General features: G+C 39.1%; 1 protein-coding gene and 1 long non-coding RNA gene across 4 annotated transcripts in view; both read left to right on the forward strand.

The window, feature by feature from the left end:
• The window catches only part of LOC138105926 (uncharacterized), a 50,774-nt gene extending 40,852 nt beyond the window's left edge, over nucleotides 1-9,922 (forward strand). For both annotated transcript variants that reach the window (XR_011148799.1, XR_011148800.1), the window contains 2 exons: nucleotides 5,107-5,138; nucleotides 6,835-9,922. This is a non-coding gene — a long non-coding RNA (uncharacterized lncRNA). The remainder of the gene's footprint in view (nucleotides 1-5,106; nucleotides 5,139-6,834) is intronic.
• A 4,680-nt stretch (nucleotides 9,923-14,602) lies between these two features.
• Nucleotides 14,603-15,074, forward strand: part of RAB2A (RAB2A, member RAS oncogene family) — a 43,802-nt gene continuing 43,330 nt past the window's right edge. The window contains exon 1 of one of the 2 annotated variants that reach the window (XM_069004811.1): nucleotides 14,603-14,933. In XM_069004811.1, coding sequence (XP_068860912.1) covers nucleotides 14,888-14,933 — 46 coding nt within the window. In that variant the 5' untranslated portion in view covers nucleotides 14,603-14,887. The remainder of the gene's footprint in view (nucleotides 14,934-15,074) is intronic. The other variant, XM_069004810.1, reaches the window with a different exon arrangement.

The raw sequence follows: 15,074 nt of genomic DNA on the forward strand, positions 1-15,074 counted from the left end.
GTGAAATGTATATTTGGGACCAGTGACTGAGATACAAGGTCACAGAGCAGTATAATCCCAAATGACATGCAGAAGAACAACATGTGAACAGACACAAAGTAGAAAACACTGACACATAAAATATTGTGAATAAATTAGGATTATTAATTTAGTTGGAAATATAAGAGAGAAAGATGAGGGTTTGTGGGATACTGGAGCCCATGGGAAGAAGATTCTATATGGATATGCCTAGAAAGTTTGGAAAGTAAAGAAACAGTGTGTCAGACTGTCAGTGGACATAAATATATCAGAAAAGTATAAAGGGAGATCTTATTTTAATTAAGCACCATGGCTACTGAGTTAGTAATTAATTGTTCCCAACTGGGCTTGGCACTAGATCAATAGCTACAATGTTCCTGAAATTATAAACACAGTACAGTAAAGAACAGCAAGTACTATGACTGTAGTTCCCTAGTGGGGTATCAAAATTGAGTTTGCTAAGAGTGCAGAATATGTTCTTCATCAGTCCAGCACTTGTGGACAGCATTACGTTCTGGTAATTTAGACAGACTGAAAAGCAAAGAGAAGCATCTCCCCAGAAAAAGTCCCTGGTGTGGCAGGTTGGACTCTGGACATGGTTATTGAAAATTTAACAGCAATATTTTGGAGGAATGCTACTGCTCCATGACTCAAGAAGAGAAAATTAAACATAGTAACCTAAGGATTTTAAACATTATATGGCTGTTATTTTAAAAAGGCAATACTGCTGGTAAGTTTACAGATATGAAATTGTACTGGACACTCAGCATATACAGGTGGAATCTATCTGGAAGAAGAAAGATTTTGTGTCTTCGATTACCAACACAGAGAATAGCTGCTTTGAATCAGCAGCAAGTCACTTACTGGAAATGTAGAGGAAAATAGCTTACAAAGTAGTCAAAGGGGACTATTTGAACATCTTTGAAGGTTTAAAATGGATCCTTAGTCTGTATGTGAGAAAAGTGACCAGTAACCTGTAGAGGAGACTTAATAACGTCTTACCTAATATATGAAATTATCAAGGAAAACAAAAAAGAATGATAAAGTATACCAAAATCAGACTCTGAGAAACTGCAGAAAAACATACTGGTATGCAATAGATGTCTCAAGTCCAGGCCTTTCAGCAGGTAAATCTTGCTTCTCATCCTTAGACCCAGAAAAAGCCTATGATTAAGGGTTAATAGTTGAGCAAAGCACCATCTCTTTTAGGCCCAAAAGTTCTGTTTGGCTGAGTAAATATACATAAAGGTTCTAACAGTGGATAAAAATATCATGCAAAACTTCAGGGTGAGATATGCATTTCAGTGTGGAACAGCTTTATTTTTGTCCTGTCCTTACTGATGACTACGTGGCGAGTGTCAGAAAAATGTTGCAGCCATCATAGGAACATCTGGAACTTGGTGACTCTTCAAAGAAACCTCTGCTTAACAGAAACTGGCCTGAAATCCATTCTTATGTAAGGGATTTGAGGTTCACTGGCATAGTATTGATGCAAGAAGTTAAACTTGCTAACATGCTTGCATTGCCTCTGCTACAATGATATCTGAGCTTTCCATAATCTTAAAAATATTTGAGAAAGTATGCAAGAAAGTGCTAATCATAATTTTTACCAAGGAAACAACAAATCTGTTAGACCAGAAAATTCAAGTCACAAGCTAATGTCCCAGGTCTTAAAACAACTTTCCATGATATGGTCTAAGTAAGTTTAAACTCTCCGTCCTAAAAATATAATTCCACTTTTAAGTGACGTTTTGGAGAGAGAGACGCTGGCAGTTATAAGCTTCTTTACTGTTCTTACATTATTTAACCAGATGTGACTGGGGGCATGGTAAGAATGATCTTGACACTTCTTTCTGTATAATAAAAGTAGATTTTGTAATATAGGCCTCTCAGTTAGCATGGAATATTGCAAAAGAAACACTGACTTCAATAACCTATGCTAGCCTAAATTGTTTATTTTGACAGTCACTCAAGAAAGTGATGGTTCAGCCACGACTGCTGACCTTCCTCAAGGTTTCTTCTAAATAAGTCAAAGCAAACTCTCCAAATATCTAGAACAAATGCAATGTCAAAACAGTGTGCTTCAGAATAACTGTCAACATGTATGACTAAATTAAATTAACCTGAACCAAAGATTAAACATCTTTGTTCTGAAATTCATAACAGTCCTTGTATTTATAGAGAGAACGGCACCAAAATAACCTTGATAATTTCTATGGATTTGGGGAGGAGGGCACAAACATACAGCTCCTTAAAATCAGGGGTCAGCAGTCAGTATTGGTCCATGGAAACAATGAAAAGCCAATGCTGTGTTAACTGAAACATCAATAATTTCAGTTTTAAGATTTCATATCTGAGGTATTGTCAATATTAACTGTAAATCATGGTTTGGGGAAAGCAGCTCTATGTTCTGAAGTACCAAATCACCATAGTTATTTAACTGTAGTGGTGTTGTGGAGGTTTTTCATGGTTATCTCAGAATTTCTTTTTGCCATTAGTAAGAGCATCCAAAGACTGAAATGGTAGCTGGTAGGAAGCAACTGCAGTGAAATAAGGTTTTAAAAGACAATCATGTTATTCAGATCACTTTCATTGGCAGTAAAATAATTACAGTAAAGCAGGAATAGGCTCCATGGAAGACTAAATGACAGGGGTTACTATAGCTGCTATACAAAGTCTGAAAAATTTTATGTAGCTATTATTCACACATATGATCATCTCAAATATTCAGGCTTCCTGAATGGTGTTGGAGTTGCAATGCTTATCCCTGCGTTAGTTATATAAATCTAAACTATCTATTTCTTGTCTCTTTTAATTCATATCCCTGGCAGTATAACTATGGGAATATATGTGTGCTTCTATACATACATTTTTAAAATTATTTAACTGAAAAAGAAGATACTGCAAATTGAAAAAACAATACCTAGAGGAAGCTGTTAGTTGGGAGACAGACATCACTCTTCACTATTTGCACAGAAAAGCCTGGTTTTGTCTTTGATGTTCACAGATAGGTTTACTGCTATTTAAACTCTCAGCAAGTCCTCCTTCCCAGCTCCAGTATCACTTAATACACCAGGAAAAATAGGTGAGCCAAAATGCATCTTCAGGGAGGTGTTATGCTGCCCTGAACAGCTGACTGTTCCAACATTTAGAATCTCTGGTTCTGTCGTTACAGAAGACATGTAAATCTTCAGGATCCGTGAAGTTTTGCGGATATATTCAGTCCACTTAAAAAGAAGCTATTAGTAATTTTTAAGTAGCTTTTTTCCTCTGTTTCTCAATAGAGGTTGCTATATGTAAACTGCTCCACAGCCTACTCTTAACCTTCCTGGAGTAACTTCAACTGTAGGAAATGTTTGCACGCTGCTACAATCCATGTGGTTAAAGGAGGTAAATTATTCAATGAAGTGTCTTTTCCATATTCAAATCTTGTCAAAGCCTGCTATGTAAGGGGCAGATTCTCTAGAACAGACCTTTGCACTCTGGTTCCAGCAGCTCCTCTTTCCTGTGGTTACTAGCAACTCTCTAGAAAAAGGCTCTTTCTCAGATTTGCAAGTTCTTATGAATTTAAGAGATTCTTACAGTTACCTTCTCTATTTTTTATTTCTCAATCAGAACAAAAAGTATTGTACCGAGCTTCCATTCCTCTTCCACAGTTCTTTCTTGAGGAAAAAAGACTGAGAAGCTCTTACTGACCTTGTTCCACCTTTGGAGGAGGGCTCTGGAGAATTCATTCCCCCTTTCACCCACTGCTTCCACAATTAGCCTTCTCTGATGAGGGATTATGTTTGCCTTTGTACCGCCTTCCTTTCAGCAACAGATCCCTAGTCAAAGACAGATATAAAGACCACTATTCTTTGTGAAGAATTTTAAAAGCTCTACTCAAGTCTAAAATCTGGTCTTGCCTCAGCATCCGGGGAAATTTGCCAGAGGCTTACCTAATTTACTTTGACAGATTTAGATGCTTAGTCAGTAGTCTAAGTTCAAGACATGCTAAATACACTCTGAGCCATGTTTATCAGCTGTAACTGAAATCTGAAGTCCTTGGGCTGATGCTCCTCAGTTACTTTTAAGGCATTTAATTCACAATGTGCACCTTGGTCTCTGCAATGTACTCTCTGGGAAGTTAAGTTTATTGCAGTACCTATTATTTCCTCCACGAAGAGGCAGCAGTTTGTAAAAGGTATTGTACAAGTATTACATATTGCAAAAAGTGCTGAAAGTGCCTGTTCTTAAATAGTTTGAACATTAGAGAGAAGATAAATGGAAATACAGAAAACTGGGTATTTTCAAAAGAGTGGGATAAGGAATATATATTTTCTTCTGACAGAAGAAAAGATTTTCCCATAAATGAAGAAGATAATACAAATAAAAAAGTTATGTCATGGATCCGTTATGTCATGCAAACAGTTGTATTTATATATATATATGTGTACAAAACAGGTTGCCCAGAAAAGTTGTGGGTTCCCCATCCCTGGAAGTGTTCAAGGCCAGGATGGATGGAGGTTTGAGCAACCTGATTTAGTCAGAGTGTCCCTGCCCATGGTAGGGGTATGGGAACTAGACAGTCTTTATGGTCCCTTTCAACCCAAACCATTCTAAATTCTAAATTTCCTGGAAAGCATGGTTACTTTTTCAACAGTAACATCTAGTATTTCACACATATAATTTGAAGCAGGTTTGAGCAACGAGTATATCTCTCTTTGCGTAAACTTCAAAGATGCTAAATTTTTAAAATACTGTTAGTATTCCCTGCTATTCCTGATATATAACATGTACATTTCCAAAAGGTTTTAATGTCACAGAGACACATCTTCTATGTCTTCCAGTCTGTGGCAGTACTTCAGTTAAAAGTGCTTTCAGTCCTTTCTAGCACATAATTTTGTTTCTCATTTACCCCAAATATAAACCAGCATCAACACTGAGTCATGGCTTTCTTTGGATTTATATAATTTCTGTTTATCAAAAATTATACTATTCATAGTAATTCGTTACAAATAAACATATAAAAGGTATCTTATTTTACCCCTCACAAAATTGCACTCATGAGAGTTAAATTTGTAATTTCATTTTTTTCCTATTCGACAGATAAAATCAACAGAATTTCAACTCAGATCAAGGTAATTACTTTAAAATAAGGCTCAGCAAAGTACTATTTCTTACTGCTCGGTTTGTCAGTTCTAGTCTATTTTTCTCTAAAACTCAGCTAAATCACACACATTACTAAGCATCAGTTAGACATCTGTGATTCTCTTTTGCAGAAAAGGCAGAGCCCAACTTATTTATACAAAAATGCATGGAATTTACTCACCTCAGAACATAAGGTCAAATATCTGCTTACTGCAAGTCTGGTATTTAAACCTATTTGATCTTTATCTGAGGTATAAGATAAAATGTTTGCCTGTTTTAAGAGACACTCAAAAACGTAGCACTGGTAAAGCTGAACTACTAACTATTCCAAACAATGAGAAAAATCCATGTTCCAAACTGACTTACATTAAATAAATATTTCCCATTGTTATTACAGCAAAATTTTCATCTAAGAAAGTACATACAGATAAAATCTTCATTATTTTTCATAATTTAAATGCAAATTAATGACAGAAAAATCAACTTATTAAGATGAAACCTGAAAGGAGGAGCCACAGAATGAATGGAATGTTCAGTAAGCCATCCAGTTAATGCTCAAAAAGATCCCAATTACACTTTTTTTCCAGTAAAACTGGAACAAGAAGCAGACTTAATTCAGACAAATTAGGGATTAATTTACTGGGAAATGGTAATAAGACTGTGAATCTCTGTATGGCCCCTTTGTTTTGGAAACTGGCCCATTTGTATAATAGATCTGTAGTTACCTTTTCTTTTTCTTCTCTTCTTCCTTTCAACATCTACTGTAGTCAACCGTATTTTTTCCAAAACAGTTGTTTTTATTTTATACATATTATACTACTTAAACTGAGTATTGCATCACTTTCTCCATTTACATTTGCCATAAATATTATAATTGTCCTAAGCCTTTCTATGTGTATTCTCTGCTTCACCTGACATTATACTAGAGGAACTATACATTTTCATTGCTTTCATTTGAGGCAACAGCTTTAATACCTTGATTTGAGTCATCAGGATACAAATGTTTTGATCTGTGCTTCATCTAAATCACGTGAATTAGATTAGTGCTGCCCTACCTTTCCGGGGAGGTTGGCTGTTTCATTTCTTGCTGTGCCAAGACAAGTTGCATTCCCAAGACATGGCAGAATTTTATTGCATCCCTTCAGCATGGTAACTCTGATGCACCATGGGAGCAGCCCATTTACTGAGTAGATAAAGACCAATTAACTCTGTGTTACACAGAGTATAACACATGCCAGAGGATGAGAGGATGGCTATGGCCTGACTGCTACTGCAGAAAGAATTTATCAAGTAGGGTCATGGTCACTCTTTTTGTCAGGGACAGCTCTGCTTTTCCCCATCATGTGGCTGAGTTCATATGCATGGCAAGAACTATGGAAAATTTCCACATAACTGCTGCTCATGGAAAAATTCATTTAGGCTCTTCCCTGCATGCTCCTCTGTTGTCTCTGTCAAAGAAAACTACCAAAAGGAGTACTAGGAGTAGGCTCCCAATCCCTACAGGACATAAGGTAGCACACTGATTCCATTGCTTTATGGCCTTAGCCAGTTCTTAAATGGCTGATTTCTTAAAATTAGGAAGTTTGGGGCTCATTTCTGAAACACTAGATTACTTTTCATAGTCTGTAGACTACTCTGTGCTCATACTTCCTAAAATACTATAAACTGTGCATTTCTTTCCTACAGCACCAAGAAGTTCTGTAAAAAGACTGGTCATCTTATCTTTTGAAAACACGGGAAGAAAATACCATGACTGAAATTGTTACCCAGAAAGCCACTTTGTCAATTTTCATGTAATTTTTGACTACGGAACATAAAGTCATTCTGAAGAAAATTAAGAAAATAGGATTGAGACATATAGCAGGGAAAAACAATGTAAATAGGGATAGCCCTTGGAGGACTGTCAAAATACCACAGGAAAAGCTTTATGGTGATGAGGGCTTGGCACTGCCACTACCTGCAACCATTTTCTATGCTAAATAATTATGATGACATGAAGGTTGTGATAACTAAACAAGCTTCACTGTTAAAAAAAGATGAAATTACAGTGGTTATCAATATAACCTGTGTTTAAGTTTTAGCAGACAAGAGCTTCCTTAAGTAAAGATGTGCTTCAACCCTTCTTTCTGTTGTGAAGTGGTAATAAAGAATTGAAAAATCCCCATTTAAAAGTGGTAAACTATAGAACCATAAAAGAGACTGTCTGCCAAAAAGAATCTGATGAAAATCAACTAGGCCTTGAAGCCAGGAAAATTGCTTTCTGCTACAGTTTTTGCCATGAAACATAAGACAGAATATTTGACATCCAAACTTTCATACTACTTTACATCTCACAACCATAGCAACAAGGTGTTCTCAATAAACATGTAGGAATGAACACCTGCACCCATTTGACATCTAAAATGAATTGAAGCTGATGGCTGGGGTGCTTGGGGGGCATGCTCCATTGAAATTCATTCTCTTAGGGTTTTTTCCATTCTAGGAGGTACTGTTTACCTTTCTCAAACAGTGTATGAATGGATATAGGCATCTGAACTAAGAGAAAAAAATTAATACTTGCCCACCTTCTGATTTGTGGAATTAAAGACTCCCTTGGCTACAATGTAAGGTTACAATGGCACAGCTCATGTGGGCAATAACAGCTTTGGTGTGACCTTCACAGCCTGAAGACAAGTGAGGGAAATTGTGCTGAAATAACCTTAAGACGGCTGGAGTTTTGAAAAGCACTCAATCAAATAAAGGAAAATACATGCAGAAGCACGTGCTACCCTCTACATCAACAATGGCTGAATATCAAAGGGACCTACACATGTATTTCTAAGTAAAACATCTTCTGATTAAAAATATTTATGATGAAGCTTGTTCAGTGGAATGCATAATGAAGAAGTACTTAAAAGAGAAATAAACTTCTAGTTTCATGCTATTTTGTTTTGTTAAATTTTAAGTAATTTCAATAGAAACTTAAATAATTTAACATCATTTTAGATATGGTTTAGATACAAACAGCCTTGTTAGAAATGCCAGAAATTGCTATTACACCTTTTAGACAAAAATGTAGGGTAGGTTATCTGCTAATATCTTGGTGGAAAAAGATCATTTCTGCAATAGTGTCCCTAAGAGTTCCTCAGCTCAAATCCTTTAGCAAATCAGCTGACTTCCAGAGTCTTAGACAGTTCCGTACTTTCCATAGCCATCAAAACCCATCAATCGGGGTGTATGAAAAAGGAAAAAAATCATTACTACTAGAAGAGAAGAAGAAAAAACATTTAAAATGTTATTTTTAACCATTAAATACTTCTGACTAGAAAAAAATGTGACCAAGCTTGCCTACTCCTACTCCTTTTTAAGCAAACCAGTTTCCTTAAAGTTGTCTCACTTCCTGCTCGGAGTAAACAGGAAGGCTTCATGATTATCTTCACTTCCTGTGAACCTGTGTAGGAACTTTATCTTCCACTTTCTCTTTATCAAACCATTGCCAAAACAACTTTAAAAAGAGATCAAAAAAAAATTAAGAGAAATTCTGTCTCTAAAGTTAAAAAAAACACTGAAAAATTACCTTGAACACAGTTTAAGTAGACTTCTGCATGGATCTCTGACATTGTTTTGCACTACTGCTCCATGCTTTTGTGAATCTTGTTACATAAGCACATATTTTCTAATGCTCCTGAGAATAATTTTTTAAAAACAAAATCAATGTATCTTTTCAGGTAGTTTATTAAACATGTCAAGGTTATTTCAAGGATCCTATTGTTTTCCCTGTTTTTATGGGAAAAGTGTATTAAAATTTATCACATGCTGTCTTATCAAACTGTTTATTATTACATCAAGGCAGTGAAAAACAAGGTTATTTGCAAGGAAAAACAGGGTGAAATGATAACAGTGGCAAAGGCCACTAGTAAATAAACAGGGATAAAGCAGAGGTCATGCAAATATTTCCAGGGGAGCAAAAACCTAAAATATGGAAAACAGCTGGAAACTGAAGAACTATATTTTAATTTTTGTTGCACTGCCTTAAAAATGCAGTCTCGAGATTACATTTTGAAAACAAAAAATGCTATTAGAACTGAATTTTTCATTTCCAAAAATTACTTATCAATGTAATTGAACTCTAATAAAACATTCTATAATTACAGTGACTGGAGAAATGTGGCATTTTATTTTTAATGTTTAGCCGAGAGCATTTAACTTAAGCTGTTAGTTAAATACTACGTTATTCCAAAGGAATGTTTTAAAAAAGAAACTAATTTCAAAACCTCTTTTTTCACCAGCTTAAAAGTAACAATGTAACCTGTGCACACATCAGCTGTTAGCTGAAATCTCAGCCAAAGCTGCGTGGTCTAGGACCTGCAAAGCCCAAGCCACACATCACTCATAGGCACAGATTTCTACCTACTTGACTCAGAAGTTGTCTCTTTTATAGGCTTAAGTTCACCTTTATAGGCTTAAACGTATTTAGAAATTCTCTTTACAAAGGCAGAACTTCATTAAGATTTAGATATATTTGACTGCTGCCTTGCAGGATCTGCTCTCTATATTTATCTCCATAGAAGGTGGGGTCCCATTCTCAACATTTAAAATAAATGAAATATGTTGTCTATTGCCTTGTTACTTAAGAATAATACAAATCTAATCTTAATAAAATTCACAGATAAGAAAATAACATACACTTAAATTTCAGAAGAAGCACATGCAGACAAATCAAATGACAGGCACCAGAAAATAACATTTCCTACTCGGCATAGAGAATTATATACTTGGCATATAGAAAATTTAACTGTACAACTGAATGATTTAAAAATTTTAATCTAGACTGAAGTGTAGGTAGAGATTTACTTCTAACAGTTAAATGATACTACTGTACGAAATGTAATAAAAGTGGTTGTATTCAAATGTTATGCCAGAGTTCTGGTTTTGTGTTTTAATTTCCATTGAAAAAATCCAGTCTAATGCTTTGCTCTGGAGAGTATGACAAGCTTTGAATGACTCCAAGCCTTTTTCCTAAATAGTATTGTTAGGGGTAAGGATCCTGCAAAGTCTAAGTCTTTTCTATAAACCCCAAGTGAGTATGCAAAGTGGAAAATTCAGGAAAAAACTGAGTAACACAGAAAAAACAGAAAGTTATAGTTTTCTGAAATGTATCCAGAAACTTTCCCAAATTTGCCAGAACATAATACCGATACAGTCATCATAGTGAAATATTTCATCGTGCAATTTAAAATCATTAACAGATGAGTATTCACAAGTACATTAACAATAAAAAAAAAAAAAAAAAGAAAGTAAAGAAAAACAGTCCTCTGCAATTCTTCAATACTGAATAACCAATGCTTCCTTTATATCAACTGGCTAACTCTTTTTTTAAGTAAGTGAGTCTGACTACATGGTAGCCTTCTATCAAAGTATTAATGCTTAACAAAAAGAAGATATTAATTTCTCTGGAAAAGGTAAATTTAGCTAGTAAGAAGCAAAAAAATTAAAAGGACTACAGTAGCTATTTGCATGTCTCTTATTAGTACTTAACATGATATATATTACATGTAACTTGGAGGAACATCAATTTTGCATTAAGCTCTAGTTGGAGGCATCTCAGATTTGTAGAACAGCTGATAACATTCAATAACTTAGGAATAAAGTCTCTCCTCCAGCAGCAAATTAGCTTGTACTTACCATGGGACAGCATAAGCAACAAATTCTTGCATATTATCCTTGCAAGCCTCTACCACTGATTCAATAACTATCCCTAACCATCACAAATGACTGAAATACTCCACAGAGCAGCCTGGCTGCCTGGCTAACCAGCACTGGCTATCTGTCCACCTGGCTATCTGTCCACTGTGCAGCTGTTGGCCCAAGCTGAGCGACCACTGAGGAAGTCAGTGGGACATTGCCCTGCCATGTGAGTTACCTGCAAGCTGAACCTGCCTGGCTCACCAAGCTGCCAAAGTACAAACAGCTAGGGCTGCCTTCCCTCTGAACTGTCAGACCCACCTGCTGGCTGTCAGACAGCTCAGCCGTGATGTTAAATGCACCTTCCATTTCACTGGGGATTCTGCCCTGTCTGTATTTTCTCCCCATCAGCAAATGTCAGTTCTACAAAACAGAATACTCTTTTCTTACCAGATCTCATTCATTCACATCAGGCCAATTTGGCTTGTCTGGAAGTCTAGAAGATTGCATAATTTGGGAACTAAGAGACCAAATCCCATCAGTGAGGTAAACAGAATCATAGAATCATGCACTCATACAGCGGTAAAATAGTTTGGGTTGGAAAGGACCTTTAAATGCCATTGAGTCCAAACCCCCAGTAACAAGAAGGGACATCTTCAACTTGATCAGGTTGCTCAGAGCCCTGTCCAACCTGATCTTGAATTTTCCCAGGGATGGAACATCTACCACCTCTCTAGGCAACCTTTTCCAGTGCTTCACCAATCTCACACTAAAAAAAAAATTTTTCCACATATCTAGTCTAAATCTCCCTTCTCTTAGTTTAAAACTATTACCTCTTAACCTATAGCTACAGTCCTTATTAAAAAGTCTGTCACCATCAAACACACTTGAAACTTATCACCCTGGAGTGTTGAGGACAGATTGTCAAGACGTGACCAACCCTGAGTAATACCCTGAGTGGCTCAGTCATGTAGGAATCCCTAATAGTACTAATGGAGACTTGGAGCATGTCATAAACAACAGGGCTCTGAAGGAAAGGTGAAGGACACCAAAGCCCGCACAGTTCTTCATCCTGCCAGTCACAGGAGAGGCAGCTAAAGGAGAGAGTTCATCCTGAGAGTTGATACCTGTCTGCATGACTGATCTCACAGAGTGGGCTTTAGCCTTCACAACCACAGGACCTTTTGGGAGCAGTGAGGATGGCTGGACAGAGGTACGGTCCAACTGATGAGGATATTTAGTTTGTTGGGGTGGCTGTGGGACCCAGGATAATTGTGCCTGAAAGCTAACGTGAAAAAATGAAAGCTTAGCCACTTTTCCTATTCAGCAGATGACTCTGACAGTGCCAGAACAAGGGAGGATCCACAAGCAGATTAGGAGGAGCGGTGCTGCCCCATCTCTAGCAGCAGCAACCTTTACTTATACTGGATGAGATCTTATCTGCTTACAGCCTGATCTCATACAGCTTTGTTTCCAGTGGTTGAGGTCACACAAACCCATGCCAACAGCATGAATGCCAGCTGAAGAGCTTAGCTGCTGAGGGAGCACTTGAGAAGACTTGTTTTATTGTGAATTCTTGATTGGGTTTGACAGCTGACCCCAACTTCAGCCTTTTCTTCAGCTGAGGTACCCTGCTCCATCCAGATGCCAGATTTCATGATCATTATTAGGGCAGGAAACAGAGACACACAGGGATATGTGAAAAGCCTAACTTTCATAGGAAGCAAGGCAAAATCCTGTTTCTCTGAGAAAACTCATTCTGGATAGGAATTGTTTATTAACAAGAATGTATATCAAAACTACTTGCAAATAAAATAATACTTGTGTGGAGAGGGTTTCTAAAGTAGGAAGAAATTTCACTTGCCATTTTCAATGCTCTGTCCTGTCCATGCAATTCAATATTATTGAATATTGAATATTCAATATTATCATGAATGACCTGGGTGACAAAATGGCAGAGATAATATGAAAAGAGGAAAAAAATCAAACACTTTTGCTAAACTGAGTGGCCATCATCAAAATTATTGAAATTTAGCAAGGGTAAAAACAGTGCTAATAAGGAGATACCAAATGTATGGATACATTTGAGTAGTAACTGTCTAGAATAGCAATCTAGTATCAAAAATTAAATTCAGATGTTGTTGATTAAAAAAGAAAAAAAACACATTCAGAGAGGGGCAAGACTGGAGATAATCGTTTGCTGTTTTTGAGGTGGTAAGGCCGGTTAGAAACACGTAAGAACTGCTGTTTTGGGCTCCACACTTAATAAATAGTGTTGAGAAACCGGAAGAAGTACAGAGGAGAAAAAAATAAAAAAATAGGAGGCAAATATCTGACAAGTGGTCACTGAAAATGTGAATTTTTCATGCGGAAAAGGTAGATATGTTTATAATATATAAAGGAGCTCCTTCCACTTTCTAGTGTTGTTGGGGGGCTTTTTTGCATATCCCCAGTAGACAGGAAAATTTTTTTTCCAAAAGCTTCATTTTGGGTTTCAGGTCATGAAAAATGACAACAGGATTTGACACAATAAGCTTTATTGAAGGTTTTTATAAATAAGTTGGATGCACACCTGTTAGAAGCCATGTACGTCAATGCTGTCCAAGCTGTTGACCACAAATAAAAACCTCTATAAAGTTAAAAGCTAGCAGACAGCCAGAATGGGATCAAAATGTGAGTTTATATGAAGAACATGCCAATGGCTCTTCAACAGTCCCCCCAATCCACAATCAACAAAGAGCTGAGCTGAAGGGAAACCCAAAGCATCATCAGTATGATCTAAATGGAGTGTCCTGCCACATTTCCCATTGGCAGGCATCTGATGTAGCCTCGGTGTGGATGTGATCTGTGAGCCAGGCTGCCTTTGACTGCTCCAGGTCCAAAGGTACATGGGACACTTCATGAAGCAGCTTAGACTACGAAGACCTTGAAGCCTCTTCCAGCTCACCACTCCCATGTGAACTCTAAAGTCCTAAACACCAGTTATGAATTTAGGTTATCCTTCTGGCTCATTGCTTTCACTTCAGTGAGGAAAGACAGAAACAGAAAGGAAAAAAAACCCTTTCAGGCCAGAACGCAGGTTTTCTATGTGATAAAGATAAACTTGTACGAAACAGCTCATTGCTGGCTATTCTTAGAGGGCGGCTTATGCTTTGGGCCCCTCAGTTTAGGAAGGACACTGAGGTGCTGGAGCTCATCCAAGGAAGGGCAACGAGTCTGGAGTACAAACCCCGTGAGGAGTGGCTGAGGGAACTGGAGTTTAGCCTGGACAAAAGGAGGCTCAGGAATGACCTTATCACCCTCTAAAACTCCCTGAAAGGAGGGTGTAACTAGGTGAGAGTCGGCTGCTTCTCCGAGGCAACCAGCGACAGTGTGACAGGACGTAGTCTCAAACTGTGCCAGGGGAGATTTCGGTTGGCGATTAGGAAGAACTTTTTCACGGAAAGGGTGCTTAGACATTGGGATGGACTGCCCAGCGAGGTGCTAGAGTCACTGTCCCTGGTAACGAAAGACTGGACGTGGCATTCAGTGCCCTGGTCTAGTTGACATGGTGGTGTTTGGTCATATGTGGGACTCGATGACTCCAGAGATATTTCCCAGCCTACTGAATTCCGAATTCAGGGACCGCAGGCCCCCAAGCCCCCGCGCAGCCACCGCCTCCCTCAGTCCCGCGGGCCGGGCCGGGCCGGGGCAGGGCGGGGCGGGGGGCGAGGCTCCGCCCCGCGCGCGGCGGGAGGCGGCCTCGCGCCTCAGCATTTCCGGGTCGGAGGCGGGGCGGCGTGAGGGGGCGGGCGCTGACGTCGCCGGAGGGTCCGGGGGCAGGTCGGCGCCTATTTATTGTTCTCGCCGCCGCCGCCGCATTCGGCCTTTCTCGGCGCCTGCGGGGCCGTGGCGGGAGGGAGCGAGGGCGGGCAGCAGGACCGAGCGAGCAGAGCCCCTCCGCCAGCGGGGGCGGAGGTAGGAGGGAGCGAGCGGGCGGAGGCGCCGCCCGGGGGCCGTTAACCCGTTTCCGCCTCTCCGGAGGAGCGCCGGAGCGAAAGCGGGGCAGCCCGGGAGCGGCAGCCCGGGAGCGGCCATGGCCTACGCGTACCTCTTCAAGTACATCATCATCGGAGACACAGGTGGGTGAGCCCGGCCCGGCCTGGGCTGGAGCGGGGCGGGGAGCGGAGAGGAAGGCCCGGCTCCCCGCGCCCATTTCCGCAGTGTTGGCAGTGCCGCCGACGTGGTGGCTCCGCGCGAGGAAGAGGCGGTGTCTCCCCCCC

The sequence above is a fragment of the Aphelocoma coerulescens genome, chromosome 2 (assembly GCF_041296385.1).
Source record: "Aphelocoma coerulescens isolate FSJ_1873_10779 chromosome 2, UR_Acoe_1.0, whole genome shotgun sequence".
NCBI classification, from domain to species: Eukaryota; Metazoa; Chordata; class Aves; order Passeriformes; family Corvidae; genus Aphelocoma; species Aphelocoma coerulescens.